The sequence below is a fragment of the Canis lupus genome, chromosome 16 (genome assembly GCF_048164855.1).
Source record: "Canis lupus baileyi chromosome 16, mCanLup2.hap1, whole genome shotgun sequence".
Taxonomy (NCBI): Eukaryota; Metazoa; Chordata; class Mammalia; order Carnivora; family Canidae; genus Canis; species Canis lupus.
Genome location: NC_132853.1, coordinates 9,001,329 through 9,028,277, shown reverse-complemented (window position 1 = coordinate 9,028,277; position 26,949 = coordinate 9,001,329). Strand labels below are relative to the sequence as shown.

Sequence of the window (26,949 nt, the reverse complement as noted above, 5' to 3'; positions counted from 1 at the left end):
ATAAGTTCCCCTGACCCACAGGGTCATGGAGCTGGGATTCAGGAGATTGTTCTTGACCCCATGTATGACCTTGGGTGGAGCCTTGCCCTACCTGTGCCTCAGTTTCCCCATTCATGAGATGATCGAGCAACTCTGACACTGACCTCCCTAAGTTCACTTGCCTCAGTCCCCCACACCATTTGGGAGGAAGGGCCCAGGGGCACATCCCCACCTCCCTCTACTCCAGGGAGAAAGCTGGGGTGCCGAGGGATTTCTCCCTAACAAGTTATTTCCTATTTATTGGTAAAAGAAGTTGCAGTGGGGATAAATTATTAACAAAGTGGAAATGAGATTCTGTTGGGAACAGATTCTAATTCTAGCTGCCCGGGTGGGTCTCTAACCATCACCCCACTCTTGCCACTCCCCCTCCTTCCCGGCCCTCTCCTCCGTGGTTCCAGACCCCGGGCCCTATGCCCTCCCCTCTCTACCTCCCTGGGCCTGCAGGCTTCTCTCCTCTGCCCTTTCGGGTTTCTGGGCAAGGTCACGCCTCCCTGCTCGGGAATCAGAGGAAACCAACCCGAATGGCATTTCGGAGAAGGAGCTGCAACTAGCCAGGGAGGCTTCTCTAGTTGGGATAGGGTTTTTGTTCTTGCTGTGGTTTTGTGGGGGTTTTTTTGGTGTTTTTGGTTTGGTTTGGTTTCTTGTTGGAGCGATCTCTTCCCAGCCCAGCCACTACTCATAGGTAAGGCCAGGAGCATGGTCAAGCAGTCTTCCCCGGACTCATCCATCTCAGCAGTGAGCATCCAGAGGCCACACTGGCAGCCATTCCCCACCGACTAGATCACCCACAGACCCTGACTCTGAACCAGCCACAGTGGACATCTCCTGGCCAAGGGTCCACCTCGGACCCCCGAAGCCTGCCCTGGCCTCAGGCCTTCAGCTGCTCAGAGCAGTTCCCCACTGCTCCAGTTCCCCAAATTGTCTGGGAGGAAAGGGTGGCCTTTCATTTCAACCTTGCCTGTGATTTACCTCCTTCCAGAACCATCCAACAACTTGTTTGCGTATAGTGGTATTTGCTGAACATCCCAGCAATTGGATCCCACGAGAGTGTTCCTTGGGTGCTTACTCAAGGGGCATCTATCTTCTCACTGGTCTCACTCAGTCTCATTGCTCTGCTGCAGCTCAGAGAGGGTAAGCCACCTGCCCAGCACCACCCAGCTAGGACTGTGTGGCTCACCGACCACCGACAGATGCGGGAGCAGCCGGCGAGGTGCTGTTCTACAGCCAGCAGGGACTCCAGCTCCGAGGTCCCGTTCCCCACCTCTAGCTTCCCTGACAGACGTAACCAGCAAGACCACCTGCCCACCCGAGGGTGTCAGGCTGCCCCGGAGGACTGTCCAGGAGAAGGTCAGCGGGGAAGCCAGGGCCTGAGGGGCAGGGATGCAAATGCCAAAATGCCAAACGCTGCTGTGGGGGATTGCAGGCCCAGAAGGGCTGATTTCCTGCAGGGGCTGAGGGGAGGGAGGGGCTAGGCGGGGTCTTGCCAGGGCTCCGGCTGGCTAGACCAGAGTTCATCCTTCCAGGAGCTTCGAATTTTATAGTAGCATCCCCCCTTATCCACAGGGGACACCTTCTAGCACCCACAGTGGATACCTGAAAACCCAGATAGATCCAAGATACATTGTTTGTCCCATATGTACATACCCGTGATATAGCTTAATTTCTACGTTAGGCACCGTAAGAGATTAACATCGATGACGACTAATAATAAAATAGAACAATCATAATCAAACACTGTAACAGCAGTGACGTGAACGTGGACTCCTCTGGACACACCTTCCTGTGTTGCACTCACCCCTGTGTCGTGAGATGATAAGATGCCTGCGTGATGGGATGAAGTGAGGGCAGCGACGTGGGCGTGGGGACCTAGCATTAGGCTACTGTTGACCTTCACAGACAGGCCGGAAGGAGGAGCCTCTGCTTCCAGGCCACGGTGGACTGTGGGTAACTGAAACCACCACTAAGGGGGGACCGCTATACTATTAAAAAAAAAAAAAATTAAAAAAAAAAAAGGATACAGTCAGTTTTGCCCTGGGCATATGTGGATTCTTTCCACAGCTGGATTTCTAGGAATGTTTAGGATGGGAAGTTCTAACCCAGTCTAAGAGAGCCCATGCTGTTTTGTGTGCCCCCCGCCAGGGACAACTCCTGCACCCCAACCCTCACCTGGCAGCACAAAACCAACCAGACATGCATAGGCATCCGTCTCAGACAAGGAATGGCTCCTCTGCCACTTGCACACCCCCGGTGACAGGGAACTCATTACCATAGGAAGCAGATAGGCCCAAACTAGACTGCTCGCTCCCTAGAAAGTTTGGCAATATATTTTGGCTCACACTCTGCATATTTCCTTTGCTCCAGGCCCCCTTCCTTTTTTATTTGGTCCTGTTGTCTCTGGTTGGATGTAAACATTTTCTAATTGGTTTGAAAAAGAATTGAGAGAAGCTCTCCTCCTCCCCCGACGTCAGGAGCTCAAATGCTTCCCCACCAGGGCCAGCGTGAAGGCTCAGCCGCTCCTCCTCGCTCCTCCTCGCTCCTCCTCGCCTCCTCCTGCGCACAGACACGACCTGTTCAGCCAAGGACTGCCCGCCTGGCAGCTGCCCAGAGGCTCTCTGCTCTCTCTTCTGGCACACCCCGCTCCCCCCACCCCAAGGCCCACCACCCAAACAGCCCGACACTTTTACTTAATATCTCTTTAAAAAGTAAAGTAAACAAAGGAAGATGGGAGGACGAAAGAAAGAAAGAGAGAGAGAGAGAGAGAGAGACCTGGCAGGATGGGGGCAGGGTGCAGGGAGGAGGAAAAGCTGCATCCAGAAAAGCCCAGTAAAGTGCATTATTGATTCAGGACTCAGAAAATGCTTAGAGAGTAGGAAAAGCGTCCTGCTCTTTAAAAGCTTGTGCAAAGCCTAAGCTAGACACAAGCAGCCTTCCCAAAGAGGGCCTGCTCTGCTGACATGAATATTTTATCATGGAGGAAAAAAAATTGGCCTGGAGGATTTAAACGCTGGGGTGGGGGTGGAGGGCAGAGCAGCGAGTGGCCCCCTCCCTCTCTCTGGGAGCAGCCCTTGAACAATGGGGCCTCGGTGGTCCCTAAAGAAGCCCAGGTGGGGAGGCGGAGCACCTGCTGGAAGGGGGAGGGTTCAGGACTAGAGGGGTGGAAGCCCCTCCTCTCCCCCTTGCCCTGCTGCCCCTAGCGGCCCCCACCCAGATGCTCTTCAGAAACCACCAGTAACGCTGGCGCTTTCAGCTCCCGGGCTGCCCCACAGAGGCTGCCCCTCCAGACAAAGTCCAGACCCAAAGGGCTCCTGGCTCTGCCCCCCGCCCCCCCCGCCCCCCGCCTTGTTTCTGTCTTTCTTCCCCAAACTTCCACACTATTTTTATTGGCACATCGAAATTATGATTTTTCCCGTGAAACCTCATTTTGTCTATTGATGACAATCCTGTGACCTAGAATCCAACCCTGAATTTTGTTTTTAAGATGAAGAAGGGAGGCATGGACAGCTCGGCAACGGGGCCAATGTCCCTCTGGTGAGCAGAAGGCGGGACTGGTGTTAGAAGCTCCAAAATACGTGCTGGGTGGGAAGCCTAGCGAGCCACCCTGCCTCCCGTCTGAGGGGGGCATAGTCATTGCCCGGCTGAGGGGCGATTAAATGGATTTTCGCACCACAGATGTCTTTACAAATTATTTTATGATCCTATTGAAGGCATTTTCCTGCCTTGTTAGAAAGGCTTCCTAGTGTCTGCTTCCTCTCTGGCTGCCTCCTCCCTGGGCTTTCTGGATGGGGCAGCCCCTGTCTGGACCCCCCCACCCTGCCCCCTGCGGTGTCTGCTTAACCATTCCTTCCTCAGGGCCCCTGTCCCTATCCCAGATGAGCACTCAGTCAGCTTTTCTTAGCAACTCCTCTGGTTAATGTGTGCTCCCACTGTGTGCTCCCCGGAGGTGGAACCTGGTATATGCAAGGTTTGCAGAGTGGCTCCCCACTCCTCGGCAGGTCCCCTGTCTGGGTCCTCCAAACTTGAAAAGAGCCTCAGGAGTGGATTTAACATCCAGACGGACGGGGACAGCCTCTGCCAACAGCCACAAGCCGAGACTGACTGACCATCAAGGGTTTCTCCCTTCTGGTCTCCGAGGAGTTAAGAAGCAGGGGATCAGAGGGGAGAGGAAGCTCCCTGGGTCCATTCCACAGGCAGACACACCTGAGCAACCCTAGACAGGTGCACCACTCTGTGCACGAATCCTCTGCTGAGGGTGGGAGTGGCAGGGCTGAGGCAGCAATCTTTCATTCATCTACTTAGTCACTTCTGCACCCACCATTTCTGAATGTCCTCTGTGTGCAAAATAGTCCTGGGGAGGCAGCAGCCATCAGACCTGGCTGCTCATCAAAATTCCTGGAAGGGGAGGGCATGCAAATATTCCTCAAGGCCTGAATTCTGCTCCAGAAACCAACAAACCAACCAAACCCCTTCCGCAGTGACTCAGATGCCTGGCCAGGTTTGGGGCCTGGTACAGAGGATCCAAACAAGGGCACCAATTCTATGACATGAGCCCCGCTATCAACATCACCCCCATAGGTGAGGAAGGACCTGAGGCTCCCAGAGGCCAGGCCCTGACTCCAGGTCACGCTTCTAGTAACCCAGGCGCTTTGACCCCTTATGAGAGAGCACTGAGCCCTCTGCAGTGACCCCCAGAGAAGCTGTGGCTTGGTCCCCACAAATGGCACAGATGACAAGCCTGGATGGGAACTGGCTGGGATGGTCAGGAAGGCTTCCTGGGGGAGGTGGGATTTCAGAAAGGCAGGCCTTGAAGAAGGAAGGGGTGGGCGAGGTCTGGGCAGGTGGAGGAAGATTTAACCGGGCTGTGAGGGAGGTACCCTAGGTAGCGAGGCCAAGTGAAGGCAGCCTGGATGTGCAGACTTTGCACAGGAAGAGAGGAGTTAATGCACTTGGCAGGCCAGGGGCCTGGTGGGGAGCGTGGGGAGAAGGGCGAAGCGGCGGCCCAGAGCCAGCGTCCGTCTTGACATTTAGCAGCTGCAGGAAGGCCCTGACTCTGGCTGGCCAGCCTCCCTCCAGGAAGAGGGGTTAAGAAGCTGGGAACAGAGGGTGAGGGTCTGTGATGAGGGGGACGGGTTCCCCTCAGCCTACTGAGACTGGAGCAAGGATGGAGGAACGCCAGTGGCTGGGGTCCAAGGATGGTTCTGAGAAAGAGCCCTCTCCCCCTCTGGCCTTTGAATTTAAAAGACAACAAGGCGCTTAAGGCTGGAGGGGATGCAATGCAGTCTGAGGAGAGGAGCGGTTGCAATGGTGCATCTTGGCTGAGCCCCAGGACCCCCTGGGGAGCTGCACTAAAGCCCCAGACACTGTGCGATGGCCGTGGGGATAGGGGGTGCAGGTTCCACCCCACAGCCCCCCACCCTGCACAGCTCCCTGGCCCTGCCTTCTCCCACCCCGAGTCCCACTGTCCATCTGGGCCTGAAGCCCTCAAGAAGGCCACCCCAAGGCTGAGGAGATGGGCCCCAAACCTGAATCCCTTTCCGCATGTGGAGACACTGCTTATGTTCACCTCGCCTGGGGCCCCCCAGACCCACAGCCGCACACCCTCAGGGGTGAGTCCTGGAGATCAGGCAGGTTCAGCTACCCACGGGACTCCAGTGTGCAGCCAAGGTTAGGGCCACTGTCCCCAGGACCCTGCATGGGACAATCCTCCATGGGGGGGGGGGGGGTGTGGCACCTGGCCAACCAGCCCCTCCTTCCTATCCCTCCCATCTCAGTGCCTGTCCCCCAGGCTGAAAGGCACCCGATTATGGGGGAACCCCAGGTGGGAAGGGAAGGGGCGGGCTGCCATGCGAGCCAGATACCCCACTCCTCCTCCCTGCAGCTCCTTCCCCCTGTAGCGCTCCCTCCCCCCTCTATTTTTAGGTCCATTACTGTCCATTGTGGGGGGGGGGTATTTCTTTTCCCACTCCTTCCTCAGGAAAACAGCTCGGGTTCCTCCAGGCAAAGAAATCTCGCCTTCCCCGGAGCTGGTGTGTGGGGGCGTGCACACTGCCAAATAGACATGATATAACTGAATTATCAAATAAGTGGATTAGCAGACTCCGACATGTCTCAGGGGACAGGGGGGTGGGTCACCGTCACCATCACTCACTCCTCCCCAGCCCCCTCCCTCCCTCCTCGGGCTGACTGTCAGGCCCTGCTGGGGGAGGAGAGGGGGACAGTACTCACTCGCCTGGCACAAAGGGCCACCTGCACGCATGCACACAGATGACAACCAACTGGATCTATCAGGTGCTTTCTAAGACACTCTGAGTACCTCCCATCAGCTATAAATGGCCTGGTGAGCAGCTAAGTGCTGGGTCCCGGCAGCCTAGGGTGGAGGTGCCAAGCCTATTTCAGTGCTGTGTGACTCTGGAAAGTGCCTTAACCTCTCTGAACCTCGGGTCCTCATATACAAAATGGGCACAAACACAGGATCTACCGTAAGTCTTCTGTGAGGGTTCAATGAGCTTGTTTAGGTCAAGTGCTTGGTATACAGTAGACACTCAATAAATGTAAGCTGTTGCTCCTCCGAGGAGAGGGAGGAAGAAGATGTTAAATCAAGAAAATCCTCAGATCATAGGACCAGTCAGTGACAAGAAGACAGATTTCATTTTCCTGAGCATAAGGGTCCCCAGAGGGACCATAGGGATCCTTGGGGAGACTCAGGGTGGTCTGGGGAGCCCAAGAGTATTTGCAGACATGCGCGTGTGTCTGTGTGTGTGTGTGTGTGTGTGTGTGTGTTGTTCCTGGAAGAGCACCACGGATTCTCAGAGGGTCTGTGAATCCCCAAAGGCAGGAGCCCCTGCTCTGAGGTTTTGCTGCTGAGGTGAGGGTTGATCTCCAGCTTTGCTTGGCTGCCCAGGTCCTCCTGGGTGCCTGGCACATTCCTGGTTTTTCCCTCCCTCTCCCTCTCCCTTCCCCGCTCTGGCCCCCTCTCCAAGGTTAAAAATCCCAAAGGCTATAGGGATCCCTGGGTGGCTCAGCGGTTGAGTGCCTGCCTTTGGCCCAGGGTGTGATCCTGGAGTCCCGGGATCGAGTCCCCCATCGGGCTCCCGGCTGGAGCCTGCTTCTCCCTCTGCCTGTGTCTCTGCCTCTCTGTCTCTGTGTCTCTCATGAATAAATAAATAAAATCTTTTAAAAAAGCCTGTGTCCCAAAGGCTAGAAACAGAACCAGGGAATGAATGCAGGGGTTTCTGAGGATGAGCATGCAGGCAGGAAATCTCCACCCCAAGACTTGCCTTGAGGTCACCCAGCCCCCGGGAAGCCGGTCCAGTGGGGAGCCCAGTTCCAGCCCAGCACCAGCCCCAGAGCTGTTGGAGAGGATTCTGGAGCGGGGACAGGGACACAGACAGCTAGCTGGCTTCTCCTTCTATTGTCACCTGCCTTTGGCTGTGTCTGGATTCCCCGAGGGAGGGAACTCCCCAAGAACCCCAAATGGACACCACCATCCACGTGGGCTGGAGCAGAGGGAGGGAGCTTGAGGGTTACGTGCCGGCTGCATCTCCCACTGGCCTCCTTTTCACCTTTGCCCAACAATGGACTCTGCTGCGACCGAGGGGAAATGTCCTGGTCATGTTTCATTTCCTTTTATTTCCCTGGTCGACACTTGGAGTCAAGTGGACAAATGGCATGGGCAGAACGAGGGAAAGTGGGATGAGGGACTGAGGGGTTCAAATGGTCCCGCAGCACCCCAGGGCAAATGTCTGGGGAACAAGGATGCCAGATCCTTGATGAGAGCAGAGTCCCTTTAATGGCGGGGGCGGGGCAGCTCTAGAACATTCCCAGGTTTAGGTGGGGAGGGCAGATCAGATGTGCAAGATGCAGAGACACAGAGAGAGATGGGTTACGTCTCTCTAATGGGGGTGACCCCTGCGCAGCCACACCTTGACATCCCGGGTCCCCTTCCTGTCCACCTTCACGGCGCTGCCACAGCACGGGGACCACAGCTCGCGGGGGAGGCTGGGATGGGGGCCTTGGAGCCCTCGGGCCTAGGAAAGCCGGCCCTGAGCACAGCCGCGTCACCTGGGTTTGCACGCCTGTGTGAGAGCTCACCCGAGGGGCCAGAGGGCAAGTGCCTTACCCTTACGTCACAACTCCACCCAAGGGGGTGGCTCTGGCACCGCATGGGCTGCAGGTGGCTTTCAGGCAGGCATCCCATGTGCCCCACCAAAGGCCATCTCGGGAGGCCAAATCCAGGGCATGAGTGGCTAGATGGAGACCTGGTGTGGAACGCCTCATGTCCCTGGGGCCCTGGCCCACTCTGAGCCTGGGACCTACAGTGGAGCCTCCTGGGTCTGCTGTCCGTCACCAGGGGCCCAAGGAAGTTATTTCATCCTGGTGGGCCTCAGTTTTCCCTCACGTCGGCAATGAGGCGAGCTGGGGTCACGAGTGGTTTCACACTGCATTCACAGGAGCCCTAGGACTGCCTGGGGGTGGGGGACTCAGGGACCCCGGGCCGGGGACTGGGGGACATCAGCAGCCAGGGCTGAGGAGCCCACCTTCCCCTGAGCCGTTAGTTCCACATTAAGGTGCTCATGGCTGTTGAGGTTCTTCTGATGTCTGAGACCCCTTCCTAACTGCACTCCCTGCTTGAGACAAAGGAAAATCTGCAGCAGCATTTACGTGGTAGGACAAAGTGAGACCCAGGCTCCGGTGCCCTGCCGAGTGGGGGGGCAGGGGGTGCAGCGGGAGCTGGAGAGGAGACACTCTGAGGCCGGAGAGGAGTCACGGGTTGGGCACCCCTCCCCTGTTACCCTCCTCTGGGCAGCAAAGCTAACATCCTGGCCTAAAAGCTAGTTCAGGAAAAAAGGAGACAGGGAGGAGGAAGGAAGGGAGGGGAGAGAGGGAGGGGGACAGTGTGAGCATTTGGGCTCATCCTCCTCAGGCTTCATCACAGTATCGCATCGAATGCCTGGGACCTGATTCAAGACCAGACTGTCCACCCAGTACTGGGGTCTCAGCTTCTTCATCGGTAAAATGGGGAAAGTAGTTTTCACCCCGCAGGTATTTGGGAAGATGTGAGGAGACACTGCACGTGGGATGCTCAGTGTTTCCATGGAAAAAAAGTTGAGCCCAGAGGTCAACCCTCACATTGATGGTCGATGGACTGCCCGTAAGGGTGACAAGGACATTAACTGGAGAAAGAACAGTCTGTCCAACAAATGGTGCCGGGGGAACTAGCTTTCTTCATGCAAAAGAAGGAAGCTGGATGCTTATTTTACACCATCTACCCAAATTAACTCAAAATGGATCAAAGATCTAGACATGAGAGTGAAAACTATAAAAGTCTTAGAAGAACACATGGGGGTAAACAGTCACGTCCCTGGATTTAACAATACACCCACAGCAAAAGCAACAAAAGGAAAAACTAGATCAATTAGACTTCACTAAAATAAAAAAAAAATGTTGTGCATTAAAGGACACAAAGAGAGTGGAAAGCCTATGCGGAGAGCAGAGGGAAATATTTGCAAATCATGTATCTGATAAGGATCTGGCACCTAGCATACATAAAGGACGTGTACGAATGAACAACAAAAGGACAACCTAATGAAAAAATGGGCAAAAGACATGAAGACACATTTCTCCATGAGGATACAAGAATGGTCAATAAGCACACGACACCCAGGGTCATTAGTCACTAGAAGGAGGCAAACCAAAACTACACGAGATGCCACTTCACACGTCCACCAGGTTGGCCATAATGATAAAAAACAAAAGAGGGAAAATACCCAGTGCTGACGAGGATGTGGAGAAATGGGAATCCCGTGGCCTGCTGGCGGGAATGAAAAGTGGTACAGCTGCTGTGGACAGCCATTTGGGGGTTCCTCAAAAACTTAAATATGGATTTACCATAATGACCCAGCAAGTCCACTCCTGGGGATATGCCCAAGAGCAATGTCCACACAAAAACTAGACACAAATGTACACAGCAGCATCATTCATAACAGTGCCAGAGTAAAAGCAACCCAAATGTTCATCAACTGGCGCCCAAATGCATAAAACGTGGTCTAGCCCGTCAATGGAATATCATTCAGCCTTAAAAACGGAATGAGGTACTGACATCTGGCACAACGTGATGAGCCTTGAAAGCATAGCACTAAGGGAAAAAAGCCAGGCACAAAAAGTCACGTATTGTACGATTCCATTTAGACGAAGAGTCCAGGATCGACAGAGAGAGAAAAGCTGATTAGGGGTCGCCAGGGGCTGGGAGGAGGGAGCTTGGAGAGTGACAGCTAATGGAAACGGGATTTCCTTTTGGGGTAATGAAAACTTTCTCAAAAGTACACAGAAGTGGGGCAGCCCGGGTGGCTCAGCGGTTTAGCGATGCCTTTAGCCCAGGGCATGATCCTGGAGACCTGGAATAGAGTCCCACGTCGTCGGGCTCCCTGCGTGGAGCCTGCTTCTCCCTCTGCCTGTGTCTCTGTCTCTCTCTCTGTGTGTCTCTCATGAATAAATAAATAAAATCTTAAAAAAAGAAAAGTACACAGAAGTGGTGGTCGCACCACATCTTGAGTGTACTACATGCTATGAAACCGTGTCCTTAAAAATGGTTAAAAAGGCAAACTTGATGCTCTATATGTTTTACTGCAGTAAAAAAAAAAAAAAAAAAAAATCATAATGGTTAATTTCATGTGGTGTGAATTTCACCTCAATTTTAAAAATTTTTAAAAATTCTTTTAAAAATGGCCTCACTAGAAGAAAGAAGGAAAAGAAAAAAACCTCTAACTGTTGGTAGTGATAGATGTTAACTCAGCTTATCGTGGGGACCATTTTGCAACCTATGCATATACCCAGTTGCTATGCTGTACACCTAAAACCAGTACAGTGTTATACATTAATTATATCTCAATAAAAAAAATAATTTAGAAAACCAAAGGGAAATTATGTGATGCACCATTATATTTTTAGCATTCACATCTTTATTTTCCTTTGATTTTCTTTTATGAGAATACTGTAATAAGGGAGTTTGAGGGACACCTGGGTGGCTCAATGGTTGAGCGTCTGCCTTCGGCTCAGGGCATGATCCTGGGGTCCTGGGATTGAGTCCCACATCAGGGTCCCTGCAGGGAGCCTGCTTCTCCCTCTGCCTGTGTCTCTGCCTCTCTGTGTCTCTCATGAATAAATAAATACATCTTTTTTTTTTAAGGGAGTTTGAACTTGGGGAAAAAAATGTCTAGTGCTGTGCTCGGCATTCAGAACCCCTCCACTGGGATCCCTGGGTGGCGCAGCGGTTTGGCACTTGCCTTTGGCCCAGGGCGCGATCCTGGAGACCCGGGATCGAATCCCACATTGGGCTCCCGGTGCATGGAGCCTGCTTCTCCCTCTGCCTGTGTCTCTGCCTCTCTCTCTCTCTCTCTGTGACTATCATAAATAAATAAAAATTTAAAAAATTAAAAATTAAAAAAAAAAAAAGAACCCCTCCATCAGCACGGGGATCCCCATTTCGTCTGTTCGTGACCAAAGCTGAACCCCAGACTGGATTTCCCAAACGGCCAGGATCTACTTGGCCATCTTCCAGGACCACTGGTGAATCTAGGTGAACCCCGTGTTGGCACAATGGGGGGGAACAGGCCAAGGGGCTTCGCCTGGTTCCCCAGCAGCAAGGACACTTGGCCAGAACCTGGGATGCCGGGCTCCTCCCGTCCGTTGCTTGGTCTGCGCTCCACCCGCCGCCCCCCCCCCAGCAGGTGGTGTGTGCTCAGGGAATTAGAAACACATTCTCATATATTTAAGCAAATCTGCTGCTGACAAAAAACAAACCAGAACCTGCAAACCAAAGCCGAACAGAACCGTTTCTGCCACTTCCTAGTTTCCTCGGCACTTGGTGCCTCGCTCGCGGGCCAGATGGACCCTGGCCAGGCCTGAGGCCGGGGAGCCGGGGCCCCCGGGGTCGTGTGATGGGAACAGAGCTTTGCAGCCTGGACCCGGTCAGTCCCGGGGTGGGTGGCGAGGGCCCCCGCTCCTTTGAGCTGCCACGCTCTGTTCCGGCCCCTGGGTCAGGGCTTCCATGCCCTGCGGGCTCCCCACCACCCCCTGCCTGCCCACCGGTCCCCTCCCACCACACGCCTAGCCTGGCCCTCCTCCCCTCCCCCCAGCGCCAGGAGCCAGACAGAGGAAGGCTGAATCCCTGCTCCACCACTAAAGAGACCTAGGGAGGCCCTGGGCTCTCCAGTCACCCGCCTGATGATCCGGTAAACAGCCCACCCCACAGGCTTACAGGGCAGGGGGTGAGTGGGATGAGGTGGCAGCATGGCTTGTCCCCTCCCAGGCATCGATGTGCTCCGCCCTCATGTCCCCTGGACCCCTCCCTGCCCCCTGTCCTTGCACCTGCCATTCCCTCTGTGCTGGCTGTCACTCCTCCGAGTCCCTCCGACCCTTCACCCAGACCCAGACCCCCATCTCTGAACTCCCACAGCGCACGCGGACTCTACCTCCCATTCCATGCCTGGTCGACTGCATCGTCTTCTGTCTGCTACATGCTACTGTCACTCCTTTTGTCTCTCCAGCTAAGTTCTGGGATGGAAAAAGAAAAATCCCTTTTTTTGGAACATTCATTCTGCGCCAGGCACCCAGCGGAGGGCTCTCCGAGCCCTGTCTCATCTCATTCGTCAGCCTTCCTCCGAGCCTGTGGCTGGTGTCATCCCAATGTTCAGATGACAAAACTGAGCCTTGGAGCACAGGTGATTTATCCAAAGTCCCACTGCCCAGAGGGACAGGATAACCGTAGCTCACATTTGCCCCTTCCCAAATGCCAGGTTCTTGTCCACAGCAGGTGCAGCCTGCTGGTCCTTCCTTCCCTTCTCCCCTGCACGTGGGATTCGAGGCAGCTGGTGATAATACAGGCAACACCGGAGAAAAATGAAAATATATTAAAAACCAAGGCCAGAGGAATGCAACGACAGAGGAGGAAGATGAGCCTGGGGAAGGCAGGGACGTGTAAGCTGGAAAGTTCTAGAACTTCCAACACTCTTCGGAAAGCTGTCCTCTCCAGGCCCTTTCTCTTCCCCACTGCACTCCAGGTACTGCGCCCACCTTCCATGGGGTGTCTGGACCCAAAGCCATCCCCTTAAGGAAAGTAAGGGGCAAAGATCTGAGGCATGTGGGCACAGACCGCACTGCAGCGCTGCCCCTGGCCTGTCACTTGTCTGCTCCCCAGGAAGGGAAACTTTGCTGTGCAACAGGATGTCATGCACAGAACTATTCCTGTCCCAAGGTGGGCCCAGCCTCGGGTGTTTCATCAGAATGAGTGGTTTTAACTAAAGGTTGGGTGAAGATCAGGTTCCAAAGTCACTTCCTACTTAAGGACAGAGCTATGCAGACCTCCTGGTGTCATCCACAGATCCCACAAACTGGGGCCTCTAACGGAGACAAGCAGGAGCTTTTAGTGCTTCCTTTGTCCCGGTTGAAATCCTAGTTCTGGGCAGTCCCGGTGGCGCAGCGGTTTAGCACCGTCTGCAGCCCTAGGGTGTGATCCTGGAGACCCAGGATTGAGTCCCATGGCAGGAGGCATGTCGGGCTCCCTGCATGGAGCCTGCTTCTCCCTCTGCCTGTGTCTCTGCACCGCCCCCCCCCCGAATAAATAAATCTTTAAGAAAAAAAAGAAACCCTAGTTCTTCCTGTAAGACTTGGTTCTAAGCCCTCCTCCTCTGAGAAGTCTTCCTGGATCACACTGGCCCTCCACTTGCTTACCTAGCACTGACTGAGCCAAGAGGGAAGTGCTGGGGATGGAAACATGAGACAGCCCTACTTCCGAGGAGCTCACAGTCCAAGGCCAAAGCACACACCACGAATATAACAACCACATAAACGAGCATCAACTGTATGCCAGGCGCTGTGCACATGACAGTCATGTTTGCGTGTCCTAGTCATAACAGCAGGGTGAGGAAATAAGGCTCAGAGAGGTTAAGCCTCATGCCAAAGGTTGCACAGCATAGGGTTCCAACCCCTATCTCTCTGCCCCTAGGACCTGAGCCCTTAACCACTAAGCTGACATTGGTGAGCACCATGAGAGGGATGTGACGCCTGGGTTAGGGAATCAGGGAGAGCCTCCTAGAGGAGGTGAGGTCCAACTTGAATCCTGAAAACCGAGCTGGGGTTTTCCAGGTAAATGGGGAAGCTTTGGAAATGAAGGAAGCGAGGGAAGATGTGGCGGATGGAGGAGGCAGCCCAGGCAAAGGTGCAGAGGTGAGAAGTGTGGCGGGCTGAAACAAGCAGGGGTAGCTGGGAGAGAGGCGCCTTCATCCCCTGGGGGCTCCCACCCCACCAGCTCTGTGTCCCCCATACCTTGATAGTAGTGTATGTCTGTAACGTCTGCCACTGGGGTGAGGTGTTCATGCTCTCCCCATGGGCGTGGGGGCCAGGAATGTGGCGGGGGGATGGGGGGAGGAGGCCTGAGCCAGTGGGCCAGTCAGCTGGGCACTGCTGCCCCGGAACATTATGAGAACACTGAGGTCTGCAGGAGGCAGGAGGGCTATGACCTTGGTTCTACATACAAGTTCAATGTCACGGTGAGGGGGAGCTCAAGGACCCGAGGATCCACCTTCCATCTACCTTAATCAGCCCAACAGTCCCCTCGGCTGGGGGGATAGGGCCATGTGCTCTGCATCTGGGTAAACTGAGGCACAGAGATGGTAAAACAGGTGCAGAGGAAGTGTGCTACAAGACACACCTTCATGGCCTTTTCCTGGCTTCCCTGTCAAGACCAAGACCAAGGCTCTCCTCTGCATGGAAAGTCTCCTTGGATACAAAGTTTCTCCCTCATCTATTTCAAAATCAAGAGGATCAATTGGATTAATGGATTGGATTAGCAGAACTCACCCTCTTCAAGCACTTCCAGATATTCTGAAAGAGGCATCTCCTCCCAGGAAGCTGGTGGGGCGGGCAAGGCAGGGTCACCCCTGTAATCACCCCCCAGTACAGATGAGGAAGCTGAGGCTCAGAGAATCGAAATGCCTTGCCCCAGATCACCCTGGCAGGATACCTGCAGCCTCTGTTTGGAAGCTTGCAGAGGGTTTCAGGGATGTCAGCCCCCGGCTCCACCCCCCCTCCTGACCCCCGCCCCCCATGCCTCCTGCACCTCACCCTCTCCTTCAACAGGGACTCCCTACTTAACCCGCAAAGATCCCCGGGGAACGTCAGCCACGGGTGGCACCCCCCACCAAGCAATTATGGAGAGCAGCGGTTTCTCAGACCATATCCCGCATGCATCCAAATCGCCTGGATTTCTCGTTAAAATGCAGTTTCTGGCGCAGCAGGTCTAGGGCAGGGCCGAGGATTCTGCATTTTTAACAAGGTGAGTCCAAGGACTATACTTTAGGTAACGAGTGGGTGCCTGTAGGATCGCTTGAAACCTGCCTGGTCTGTGGCCAGAGCCTCACCCCCTCTCTCTTCCCTGTCATCTCACCTTCTCTCTCCTGAGACGCGGGGTTAGCTTTTGTCTGCAGAGACACGGGAGAGTGTTTGGGAGCACTGGGGGGCTGCCTCCTACACCCAACTGCCCAGGGGTCGAGAAGCCTCTGTGGGTATCCCTCCCCCGCCCCCCGGGCCCTGCAGTGTGGCCAGCCTGGCCCTGTCTGGCTGGGCCTGGAGTGGGGGGCCTGGGGCTGCCCTCCTCTCCTGTAGTCCTCATTGAAATTTTGCCCTTGCCCTAGGATCCTTGGTTGAGAGCTCATCCCTATTAATTCTCATTGTGCATTTAGAGCCAATACGCTTTTATTTATTCATTTATCTTGGTCTTCTTCCCCCGCCCCTTCCTCACCAGGCTGGAATTTACAATTCAGCTCTCAGGTGGCCTTGCAGAAGGACGGCGAGCCTGGCAGGAGGGAGGGTCTGCATCCTGAACCCCAGGAAGGGCGGCTACGTTTCAGCCCCTCCTGCACCCCCGGGGGTGCTCCAGGGCTCACATTCCAGTTGGCTAGGTGGCCGCAGCGACCCCCTGGGCACTAGCCAGGGTAGCTGGGCAGCGGGGGGCCGGCTGCCATTAGGGCGCCCCCTGGTGGTGCACAGCACCAGCCACACATGCGGGAACTCGAGCTCCCCAACCACCCCGCATAGGCCTGCTGCCCGGAGCCCAGGAATTCAGGGTGTGGCCATCTCGAGGCTGGACAGAGGCAAAGAAGCAAAGCCAGGGACACTGCCGAGGGCATCCTAACAACTAATAAATGCACCGCACCTACTGCACATCGAGTGCCTACTGCGTGCCAGCACGGAGCCCAGGCCTGGCACCGGCCAGGTTGCTCCCTCTTGCTAGCACTGTGACGTGTGAACAGTATCACCTCTACTTTACAGGGAACAAAACTGAAGCTCAGAGAGGGGAGGCCGAGACACCTAGTGGGTAAGCACAGGCCCTGGCTGCAGACAAGTTGCCAGCCAGCCTCTTAAACTGAGTGACCTTGGCAGGATTTAGGCAACCCCTTCTAATCCCTAAAACAGGATTAGAACAGCACCCACCTCCGGGCATCCTAGAGATGATTACATGAGACACACACAGGACCTGCTCAGGGGAGGTGGCACGGGGCCTGACTATTTGGATATGACACCCCCTCCCCGATCCCTGCAGAAGCCAGCCCCCATCCACCTGCCAAGGCAGAGTCCCCAGTCTTGTTGGCCACACAACTGTAATCAAAGGCAGAGCGGGATGGCAGCCCGTGTGTCTCCTGGTGTGGAGACACTGAGGACACACCTATGGGGGAGATGCTGAAGACACCGCTCTTCGTCTCCTGTGTTCCCAGGAGGGAAGGGAAGGGATGTCAGTTCCTCCCAGACTCCAGTGCTCAATGACACCTGCCGGGCTCAGGTGGGGCAGCCTTAGGATCAGCGGTGGGGTGAGCACCCCACCCTGGCAGCTGCACTGGGTCCTCCCTGTGGGGGTGGAGGCAGGGCAGAGGTCCAGAGCTGAGGACATCCTGAGCCAGCTCTGGCCAGGAGAGGGCCTCAGACTTGCATCTGATGGTCATCTCCACCCCTCAAGCCCTTGACCAGAAACGGGTCCAATGAAATATGATTTAGCTGCCCTGTCCCGCACCCTTCCCCCTAGTACATTAAGGCAATGATTAATATTTCAGAGCAGAAATACAGTCAAGACTCCAATACGAGAGGCAGAGGTTGACTCTGTTCAGGGTGTGTGTGGAGAAGTCTTTGCATGAGCTGGGCCGGGTTGCCAGCCTAACGTACAGGCTCAGAACTAGGCTCCCTGCCCCCAACCTGGCTTCCCCCTGACCTTCAGGAGCTGACCTCCTTGCTCATCCCTGAGCCAGTGAAGTCCTGGAATCCCCAGTGCAGTGATCCCCATGATCTATCTGGTGCTCCCGCCCCCTGTCCCCACTCCCAGCCCTGTGCTGCCTTCTCCCCGCCCTCCATCCCCAGCTGGCTCTTTTGGCCCAGCCACCATCCACAGTGACAGCCTCACATCTGGCTGCTGGCTGTCCAAGCAGGAAGCTTATCTTCCCAGGCTGACTGCTCTGTGATAGGAGTGCAGCTCCCCGTGGGATGGAGGTGTCCTTAGGAGCCCAGCGGGGCACCTGCTCAGTCCAGGTGGAAGCCCAGAGGCCCAGAGGCCCTCTCAAGAACACGTGGAGGCAGCAACCACCCCACAGGTGACGATGAGCTGCTCCTATCAGCTCCTGCAGCCTGGCAGCCCGGCCCAGTCTCTTGCCAAGCATGGGGATGGGGACAGAGGGTGTGTGTGGGGGTCCAAGGCACTGCCCAGCAGGAAGGCCCCTTTCAGCAGCCAGTTTAGCTCAGTGGCTTTGGAGCCAGACCCTTGAATCGCAGCCTCACCACTTCCTGGTGTGCGACTTTGGTCCTCAGTTTCTCCATCTGTACAAGAATGACAACAGCTAACATCTATGGGCACCTGCTGTGTGCCAGGCCCTATTTTGAGCATTTTACACATATGATTCAGCTCTCTTATTCCTATGATGCCCAATTTACAGATGAAGGAACAGAGGCCCGGAGATGCCACCAGTTCAGAGCCCACACCCTATAACTCCCCCTTCATACAGTAGAATCAACCTGGCTGAGCTGACGGGAGGACTTGCACATCAAGGTCTTGGCCCCCACACGAGGTCACTTGAATGGTCCCTACCATCATTACAGCTGTTGTTGTCGGTAACACTGAGTACTGAAGTACTGAAGTCATCCCTGCTCTAAGACCTCATCCTTCTCTAATTAAGGCTCAAGTGACAATCTCTGACCGTCTGCCGTGCCCCTGACTTGACCAGTGACTGCAGCCACCGCACAAAGGGATGGAATTGAAATGAGAACCACACCGTCCATCCTGGTCTGTCTCCTTTCCACCCTTAGGAATCCCCTCTGCACAACCATCAAACCTTCTCCCCGGCAAAGTTGTGGCTCGGTGAGGGCATAACTGGCCTGGCAAAACTGCCTGCTGGATTGGATCAGGTGGGACAGGACGAGGCACCGCAGAAGGGATGGACAGAGTGTTACATTGCAAGTAGCACCTTGCTCCCTCGCCCAGAATGCTGAGTTTCTGACAATGGAGGCGGGGCTTGTCTGCACGGCCAGTGGCGCAGGCACTATCACTACTATGGTCTTCCCAAGAGAAAACGATCTAGTGGTCAGCTGGCCAAGAAGGTCCCCACCCCAGAGAATGACATCACAGGACCGCAGAGCCTGGGATGGCCTTTGCCTTGGCACTTTTCCAAGGTGGGACAGCCATCTGCTCTCGCTCCAAGGTATGGAAAAGTCAACCTTGCCCCTGGTCCTCCCATTCTGCTCACCCATCACAAGGGTCTGGCCCAGGCCCCCTCCCACTTGGCCTGAGCAAAAGGAACAGCAGCGGGCTGACTTACGTGGGAGCAGAATCTCTCAGGAGGGTCTCCGCACGTGATGCCTGAGGGTTCCACCTTCACCTTGACATAGTCCTTCAGCCGCATCACCTTGGGCTGGCAGGCGTAGAACTCCCAGGTGGGGCCCTCATCTGTGGTCACCCAGGATTTGCAGATGTCGTAGTCCCCAGAGGCCAGCGGGAGGCAGTGCAGGAAAAGTGCCAGCAGGTGCAGCATGGCTGCGCTGTCGGAAGGGGCGTGGCCCAGAGAGGCCCTGGAGAGGCAGCGGCTGGGTCAGGCGGGACTCTGGGCCTCAGCATGGAAGTGCCACATGTACCAGGCAACGGTGGCTGGATGTCCCAGGGCCTCGAGCAGTGCCAGGTTGCAAGGAGCGAGGAACTTGTTTCTTCCCAAAGGCCGATTCGGAAAACTCAGAGCCAGCGTTTCTCAGACTGCTGATGGGCAGATCAAAAAGTTGCCCATAACTTTTTCGTGTCCTCCTAACCTTGGCATTAACCTCTCCCAGAGGTGAATCTGATCAAATCAGGCAGGCTCTCAAATTGTGACAGTGGATGGAAATGGGATAGGGAGCAAATCCTCAGGGATCTGGCATGAGGCCGGATCAGATTGCTTTTAATTTTCGTCCTTCCAATCAATCCCGGTCTTTAAAGGGCCCTTAATGGGTGATGTGCTCAACACAACTGCAAAACAACCCTCCAGCCTGTGTTGTAAAGATAAAATAAAATCAGGAGGTGTACGTGTTAGCTGGAAACATGTTCCCTCTATGGGACTGGACTGGCATCTCAGACCAATAAAAGAGATTTCTTTTCATATGGGCTTAAAGTGACACAATTGTGTGGCTGGACTGCAACATAAAAAAGCGACTGAGGTTTTAACTGGGGAGAAGCTTATTTGACTCTGCTTTGTGGGGACAGGCCCTAATGGGGGCCAGCTGACCTTGGCTGGTAGCCATCGGCAACTTATTATGAAGTTTCTGACACTTCAGCTCTCAATCCATCCAGGTACCCGGGGGCTGGCTCGTCTTTCATTGTAAGAGGGGAGGAGAGAGCTCATTAGCAACAACACCTGCAACAAATTAAAAAGAGAAAGGGGGGGCGATAAAGATGTATAAGAACAAAAGCTCTCTGGCAAAATGTGCAAAAAATGAGGCTGCATTAGCAAGGTCTCCCGAGAAAACTGGGTTATTTTTATTAATATCAGAGTTGCACATTTGGAGATTGGACACATTATTTCAAAGGTGATTCGCTTTTTCCCTCATTTACGGGGGTGTTGGTCCGCAGAAGAGCCCCCTGTTTGGGGGTCACTGACTGCAAAACATGCTCAAGAGTCAAGATTGAGTGGTCGCTTTAAAATACTGTGACCAACAAGTCAAAATGTCAGAGCTGTCACCATGGGTGCAGATGAGTCTGGACGTACAGGTACAGGTAAAGCATGGTCCACGTGTGGGCCAACCAGTAAGAACCAGGTGCCGATAAATCCCCCTCCAAATTCTGCAGCGATGAACTTAATTTTCAACACTAAGAAACTAGAGATATTGAAGACTTCCACAGAAGTGACTATGGTTTGTCATGTTAGATTTTCCGATCGAGGCCAAAATTCTGCAATAATCCTCAGAGGGTGTGTCTATAAACGAGTCACTATTATGATTATTGCTTTACTATTTTAAGCAACTGATAATCATTTAAGAGCCCAGAGAGCTATAACTAAGACAAATGTTACATTGCAGAAAACATCACTCCAGTAATGTGGTGTGTTCCCAGGCACTTGATACATCACCAGGAGAATTTGAGTCCAGTCAGTGTGGGATCCTGGCCAAAAATACTAGTCAATAGGGCAAAGGTTATGCAATGAGTCACAGCAGAAGCACCTGCGTTATTAATTATTCTGATTATTATACCTATGATTAGTGCCTCTCAATCCCCAAACTGCTACGGCATTGGTGCTGACCTCCTCGGCGTGATTCTCACCTGACACCCTCTTAGAGCCACTCTACATGGAAGAGTCCCTGAAGAGTTAATCCCTTTTCCATGAAACCCCGTTCTCCACCCAGACACAAACACACTGCTGCCAAAAATGACAAACCGGGAAGGTGGACATTGTCCAGAGGGAGCTGGCCGCTCACCTGGGCTCCCTGCAGAAGCCCCCAGCCAGTGCCCCACGCTCCTGGTTGGGGGAATCATAAATCTGCATTAGGGAGGCCCCTGCCCCTCTCTCTTGGCTGAAGGGCTCTTGATGGAGATGAATGAGGAGCCTAGTGGGGGGGGACCACATTTTCACTGCTCACCTCTGGCCGTTTAAAGAGAAACCTGTTATAGAACCTGCTTGGCCTTGAATGCGCTCCTTGCTAGAAACTCTCAGAAAGAACCCGCCTGGCGACTATTTTTACAACCTGAGAAAATGTAGTAAAAATAAAATAGCGCGGCCGGCAAAGGTTTGGATGCCTCTACCCAAGCTTTGCTGCCCAGAAAACAGCACGTCCCTAATTATTTCTTCCAGCCGCGGACTCCTAACTGTTCAGTAACAGGTAGGGAGCTCCTGACAGGCAGCGGCACCGGGGCGCGGCTGCGGGCTGCCTTCATCTGCAGCACCGGCGGCTGCTCAGGGCTTCCACTGTGCGCCGCCAGACCGGCCCGGGGAGGCAGCGAGGCCCGGAGGCCGGGAGGCCACGGAGAGCAAAGGGCGGAGCAACTTGAAATTCTATTAATTGCTTTGCAGTTCTTTTGGCTCAAATGCTGTGCATTCCCTGGAAAATGGGGTGGTGATGGGGGCTGATGGAGCCAACAACAACCAAATCTGCTGGGGGCGGGGTAACAAACGTGTTTACAACTAGTCCATCAACCGGGCATTGCTGGTATTATAGGGAGAATTGTGAGCTCAGCAAGCGAATATTACAGTCGGCTTTTGCCAAAAAGGGGGAAAAAAAAACAAGGAGGGAGGAGGGAGAGAAGCAAGAGTCGGCGGAATAACGAGGCGGAAAGCAGGGAGTGAGAAGCCAGCAGAGGAAATTTCAGAGTAAGAGGTTGTATCCCGGTGGATCATTTTCTCCTTGGAAAATAAATCTTCACCTGATATTATTAAGAAACTGCAGCTCCCAGAAACAAATAGAATCAATGCGCTTTATTTCTTTTAAGAGTCCTCAGGAACCGAGGGGGGCTGATAGCCAGGGTATTAAAACCTGAAAATTAGATTTTACCAGGATTTCTGAACTCCGATTTCTCTGTCTGATTGAATTAGCGCCTCTGCGAGCTCCCTGGGCTCCGAGCAGGTCCTCTCGGAGTTGCCGGCTGCGCCCCCACCTCCTGGGAAACTTGGCGCTGTGGGCGCAGGGTCCCTGAAGGGCTCGGAGGGGGGGTCCCGGGGGCTGCCCACCCCGAGGTTCCCTCTCTCCCTCCCCAGCGGGGGCTGCGGGCCGAGGGAAATCTGCCTTCAAGGGGGTGGTGCCCAAGGGCTGGGAAGGAAAGGAGCCCGCCGCGCCCGAGTCACCTTCCCGGGCCAGGTCCAGAGGTGGGGGAGTGCCCCGAGCGCCGCTGGCTCGGCTCGCATCCTGGTAGCCACGGCCCAGCCCGGGTGCCCCCCAGCCCTGGAACGGGGGCATCTCGGCGCCCGGGGAGCCCCGGAAAGTTGAGGGCTGGGGAGCCGGGAGCGAGAAGGAGGCTTCCGCTAGGCGGGGGTTTGGGGTCGGTCCCGGCGGCCCGAGGAGTCGGGGCAGAGTCCGAGCTCCGGGTGGGCTGCACGGAGTGGGGGGCGTGCATCGCACAGGGGCGTGCCCCCCACCCCCAAGTCCCGCAGCTGCGTTTTGTCTTCCCCAAGTTGAGTGCAAGCCCCGGCAGCAATTACCCACGCCTTGGATCAAGGCCCCGCCGGCACCGAGGGTGCCCCCCGACTCGGCGCCGCCTCCCTCAATTAGCAGACACCGAGCAAAGCGCCCGGGAATTAGTTGCCTCCTTTTTCCCCGGCGCCGCTCCCCCCAGCGCCCGGGCCTCCGCCGCCCCCCGCCCGGGCCGGCAACTTACTCGGAGCGGGCGGACCCCCGCGAGCCCGCGGTGCTCTTCCCGCCTCCCCGCGGCTCTGCTCCCCGCTGCGCGCCTCCCGGGCCGCCCCCAGGCCGCTGCCCGCTCACCCCCTCCCCCACCAGCCCACCCCTCCACCGCACGGAAAGAAGTTTCCAGCCCGGCTGGCCAAGAGTTTCTCTGTGCGACTCACACAGCCCAGCTCTCGGGGAGACGGGAGGGGGTGCGGGGAAGACGGAGGGGGGTGCCGCCGCCGGTGGCGATCAGATCGCGGCGGAGGAGTGGCGCGAGAGAAGGGTTAATTTCCTTTCCACAAACACATGCACACATTCTTGCAACATCTATCCCCAACACACGCGCGCGCGCGCACACACGCTCTCTCTGTCTCACACACACACGATGGAAAAAGACCCTGGGAGGAAAAAGCCAGCCGGAAAGACAAGCTTTTCCTTTAAGATGCTGCCACAAATGCACACTCACACACCCCTCTCGGGCGACTCCGGTCCTCCGCTAGTAGCAGCAGCCACCAGATAACTTTTGCACCCGAGCCTCTGCTGGGCCGCTTCCAGGGGCTCCCGGGCCCGGGGAAGCCTGCGTGCTCACCGAAGCCCTTTAGAAATGGAAGCAGGCAGGCGAAGCCCGGCCCCCCCGCCCCCCCGGCCCTCCCCGCCCGCCTTACCCCGGCTCGGAGCCGCCTCCCGGAGCGCAGACCCGGGAGGCCGAGGACCGCCGCCCGCGGGCGCTGCGCCCGCCCTGGCCGGCGCTGGGTGGGGGCGCGGGCCGGAGGGCTGCGGGCCGCTGCCTGTCGCCGCGCCGCTCCCGCCGCTCCCGCCGCTCCCGCCGCTCCCGCCGCCGCCGCCGTCAGACCCGGGCCGGGGAGCCCTCCGGCCGCCGGGGGGGCCGCCCGCAGCCGTCCCGGAGACGCGGGCCGGGGGAGGGGGCCGCCCGCGCCGCCCGCATCGCCCGCCCCGGCCGAGCGGAAGGTCGCCTCTAACAAGTGCAAACTTTTTGGGCCCCCGGGGCGGCTCGCAGAGGACCGGCGCGCGGGCGGCGGGCGGCCCCCGGCCCGGGTGGGCTTCGCGGAGGCTCGTCGGGGCGCCGGGGCATCCCCCCGCGCGGCGCGGGGCCAGATGGCGGGCGCCTCACCGCCCCCCTGCACTCCGCTCCAAGTTAATGCCGAGGCTAAATCCTCTTGCCATCTCTCACGATCACCATCGGGGCTTTTATCTCTCGGTCTGATCCGGGCTGCGTAACTTCCTCTGTGTGGCTTTAACACACCATCCCACCACGGAGCACCGGTCTTCTTAAAGGTGCAGGAAGGAAATACTGCGAGACTCGGGGGACGCGCCACGGCCCGGGGAGGGGCGCCGCCAGCAGGGGCGTCCCGGCGGGCCCGCGGCCAGGGTGGCCCCAGCAGGCGGCCGCGGGAGCGAGCCTGCTCCGGGGGGTCGCTGCCTAAGCATCTCCTCCGGGCTCGGGGGCCGGCGGGTCGGTGCGCGCAGAGCGCATCCTCAGGCGGCCCGGGTCAGGCGCCGCGGGGCTGCAGCTTCCTTTTCCAAAAGCCCGGGGCCTGACGGGGTGCCAGCGCCCAGGGGTGTGGGGGCTGCCCCATCGGCACCAGGGAGGGGGCCAAGTGAGTCAGTCCACCCACCCCCAACAGCCAAGGGCTCAAGGCTGCCGCTCTGACTCCCTCTGTGAAGTGCTGCCACCCAGAAGGCCCCAAGCAGTGGGTAAAAGGGTGGGTGGGTGGATTTGGGGAGATGGGGAGGGGGAGCGATCTGAGCGCACAACCAGAGCCTGAATACCAGCTGACACATCGCCGCCTCCACCCTGATGGGCCCTGCTTTTGATGAAGCCAAGCCAGCTCCGGAGGGAGTGCAGAGTAGGGGGGCAGGAGGGCCCTCACTCCTGGCAAGCATGGGAGGAGGGCGGGGAGGACTCCTGCAGGGGCCCGGGCAGAGGCCAAGGAGTTTGCCACCCTGGGCCAGCCGCCCTCGGCTCTTGAACGCTGGGGGAAGCTTCCTGCCGCCCTGTCTCCCAGGGCCATGCAGAGAGCTGCTTCCATCTTCCAGCGGGGACGGGTGGTTTTCAGGTGCTCCTGGCCTCCTCCAGGGTGGGTTCTCACTGCAGGGCTCAGGCAGCCAGCCCTGCCATTTGGATGCACCGAGAACAAAGAGCCTGAGGACAGAGAGGGAGAGGGACTGGTCCAAGGTCACAGAGGGTGTCAGGGACAGGAAGGAGATGTGGCACCTCTGGGCCCCACCCCCCTCTTACCGCCTCTTACCTCCACCTTGACCCCTTCCCTGCTGGTGGTTCCCCCTTTCACTGGGAGAGGGCTGTACTGCCAAATGTTTCAGCTGTGGTCACAAAACCAGACAGAATTAGAGACTCTCATCTGCTTTAATAATAATAACAGTAACAATAATTTAACATTTATTGAACACCTGTTTTATGCCAGGCCTCATGCAAACCGATTTATATGTATCAGCCACTGATTCTTCCCAACAGACCCATGACTTAACTCCTATTAGCAAAGTCCCAAGTTATAGATGAAGCTTAGAGATGATAAGTAGATTGCCCAAGGTCACACAGCTAAGGCGGACTCTGGCCTGGGAGGCAGGGCTCTCTGGCTTCCCGGGTGGTACTCTGTCACTGCCTGACTCACTGGTTAACTTGAGGCACAGTGCAGCTTGCTTTGAGGCCTCAGTTTCCCCATTTGAGACATGTGAATCTTTCCTTTTCCAAGGGGTCAAAACAAGGCCTTCCATTGCCTCCTCCGACACTTGCTCTCAGATCCTCCCATCTCGCTGGAGAGGGGCTCCATATGAAAAGATGTCTAGGAGAGCGAATAGATGCCAGTCCCCGGTTACCTGCTCCCTGGTCTCAAAGCATCTAGCAGGAGGAGCCTCGTCAGAGGTGAACAGATCCCAGCAATTTGATTTTTAAGCACTGGGCCTGCAGGCAGCAGTGAAGGGCACAGTGTGGGACTTCTGTGCAGGCAGCATGAGTGATAACCTGGGTAGGTCCTCAGCCTGCTGTCACCCCCACGCCCTGCTCCTCCATCATCACCGACACTGGATGCTGTCAGGAACACCCAACAAGACGTGGAGGAAGATGATTCTCATTTGTGGTTCGTCTAAACACAGTGGAGGGGCCCTGGGTGCATCGTCCTGTTATTACCCGGATGGTTTATGTGACCCATATGCAAAGCTCTGGGCCACTGGAAACGATGTTTACAACACCTCCCCAGTGCTTCCTGCCTCTCCAACCAGCTGATGCCAATAGACTTTTTCAGGGACCCATCTGGAAACCATCTTCCGGTCTCCCCATTTCCAGACCCTGGAAATGATGGGATGGTAGAAAGAGCACTGCCCTGAGTCAGGATACTGGATTTTTCTCCACTCAGCCCCTAACTAGATGTGTGGCCTGGGGTCATGCCTTCCCAGCTGTCAGCCTCAGTTTCTCCATCTGCATAATGAGAGGATTTGCCCCGGAAGGGTCCCTTTGTGATGATCCCGACAGTAGCCGATGCAGCATCCAGAAGACCCAGGTCCTGTCAAGTGAACTATAAAGACGGGAAACAAATAGGATCCGACTGTGTAGGGACCAGGTGGTCAAGGGATGTTCATTTTAAAACTTCATCAAGGTACCTTATGACAAATGACCTTTTCCTGGTGATGAAATGAAGCTGAGCACCAGGGGCAGGAAAGTGTTAATGACTCTCCCCTCCCCCCACCAAAATAAAATGCAATAAGATGAAAATCCTTGCTGACAACACCCCCCCCACCCCCAGCAGCCCAACCATCCTCCCCAGTGGCAGGGTTTTGGCTCCACTAGGCAGCTTTAATTTGAATTGTGTATGTCAAACCTACTACCAAAAAGCATCTGCAGAACAATGCATTTAATTTTATTCCATCTATGTTTTTTTAAGGATATATATAAAATAAAGATACCAAAGTATGAACAGGAAAGATGGGGGGATGACATGCTTTATTATATACATATTCCTTCTGTGTTGCTTGACTCCTTTGCAATGAGGAAATATGCATGGATGG

At 55.7% G+C, this 26,949-nt stretch overlaps 1 protein-coding gene across 18 annotated transcripts in view; it reads right to left on the bottom strand.

The window, feature by feature from the left end:
* Positions 1-23,703, bottom strand: part of NTNG2 (netrin G2) — a 69,966-nt gene extending 46,263 nt beyond the window's left edge. For 15 of the 18 annotated variants that reach the window (XR_012008419.1, XR_012008421.1, XR_012008420.1 and 12 more), the window contains exons 1-3: positions 23,574-23,703; positions 19,821-19,949; positions 18,888-19,584 (exon numbers count right to left, since the gene is read on the bottom strand). Coding sequence is in view for 11 of the 18 variants with exons in the window: in XM_072778433.1 (XP_072634534.1) it covers positions 18,888-19,100 (213 nt within the window). In the remaining 7 variants the exon portion in view is untranslated. Of the gene's footprint in view, positions 1-18,887; positions 19,585-19,820; positions 19,950-23,378; positions 23,507-23,573 lie in introns of those variants that run through there. The other 3 variants (XM_072778436.1, XM_072778437.1, XM_072778434.1) reach the window with 3 other exon arrangements.
* Between the last annotated feature and the right edge of the window lie 3,246 nt (positions 23,704-26,949).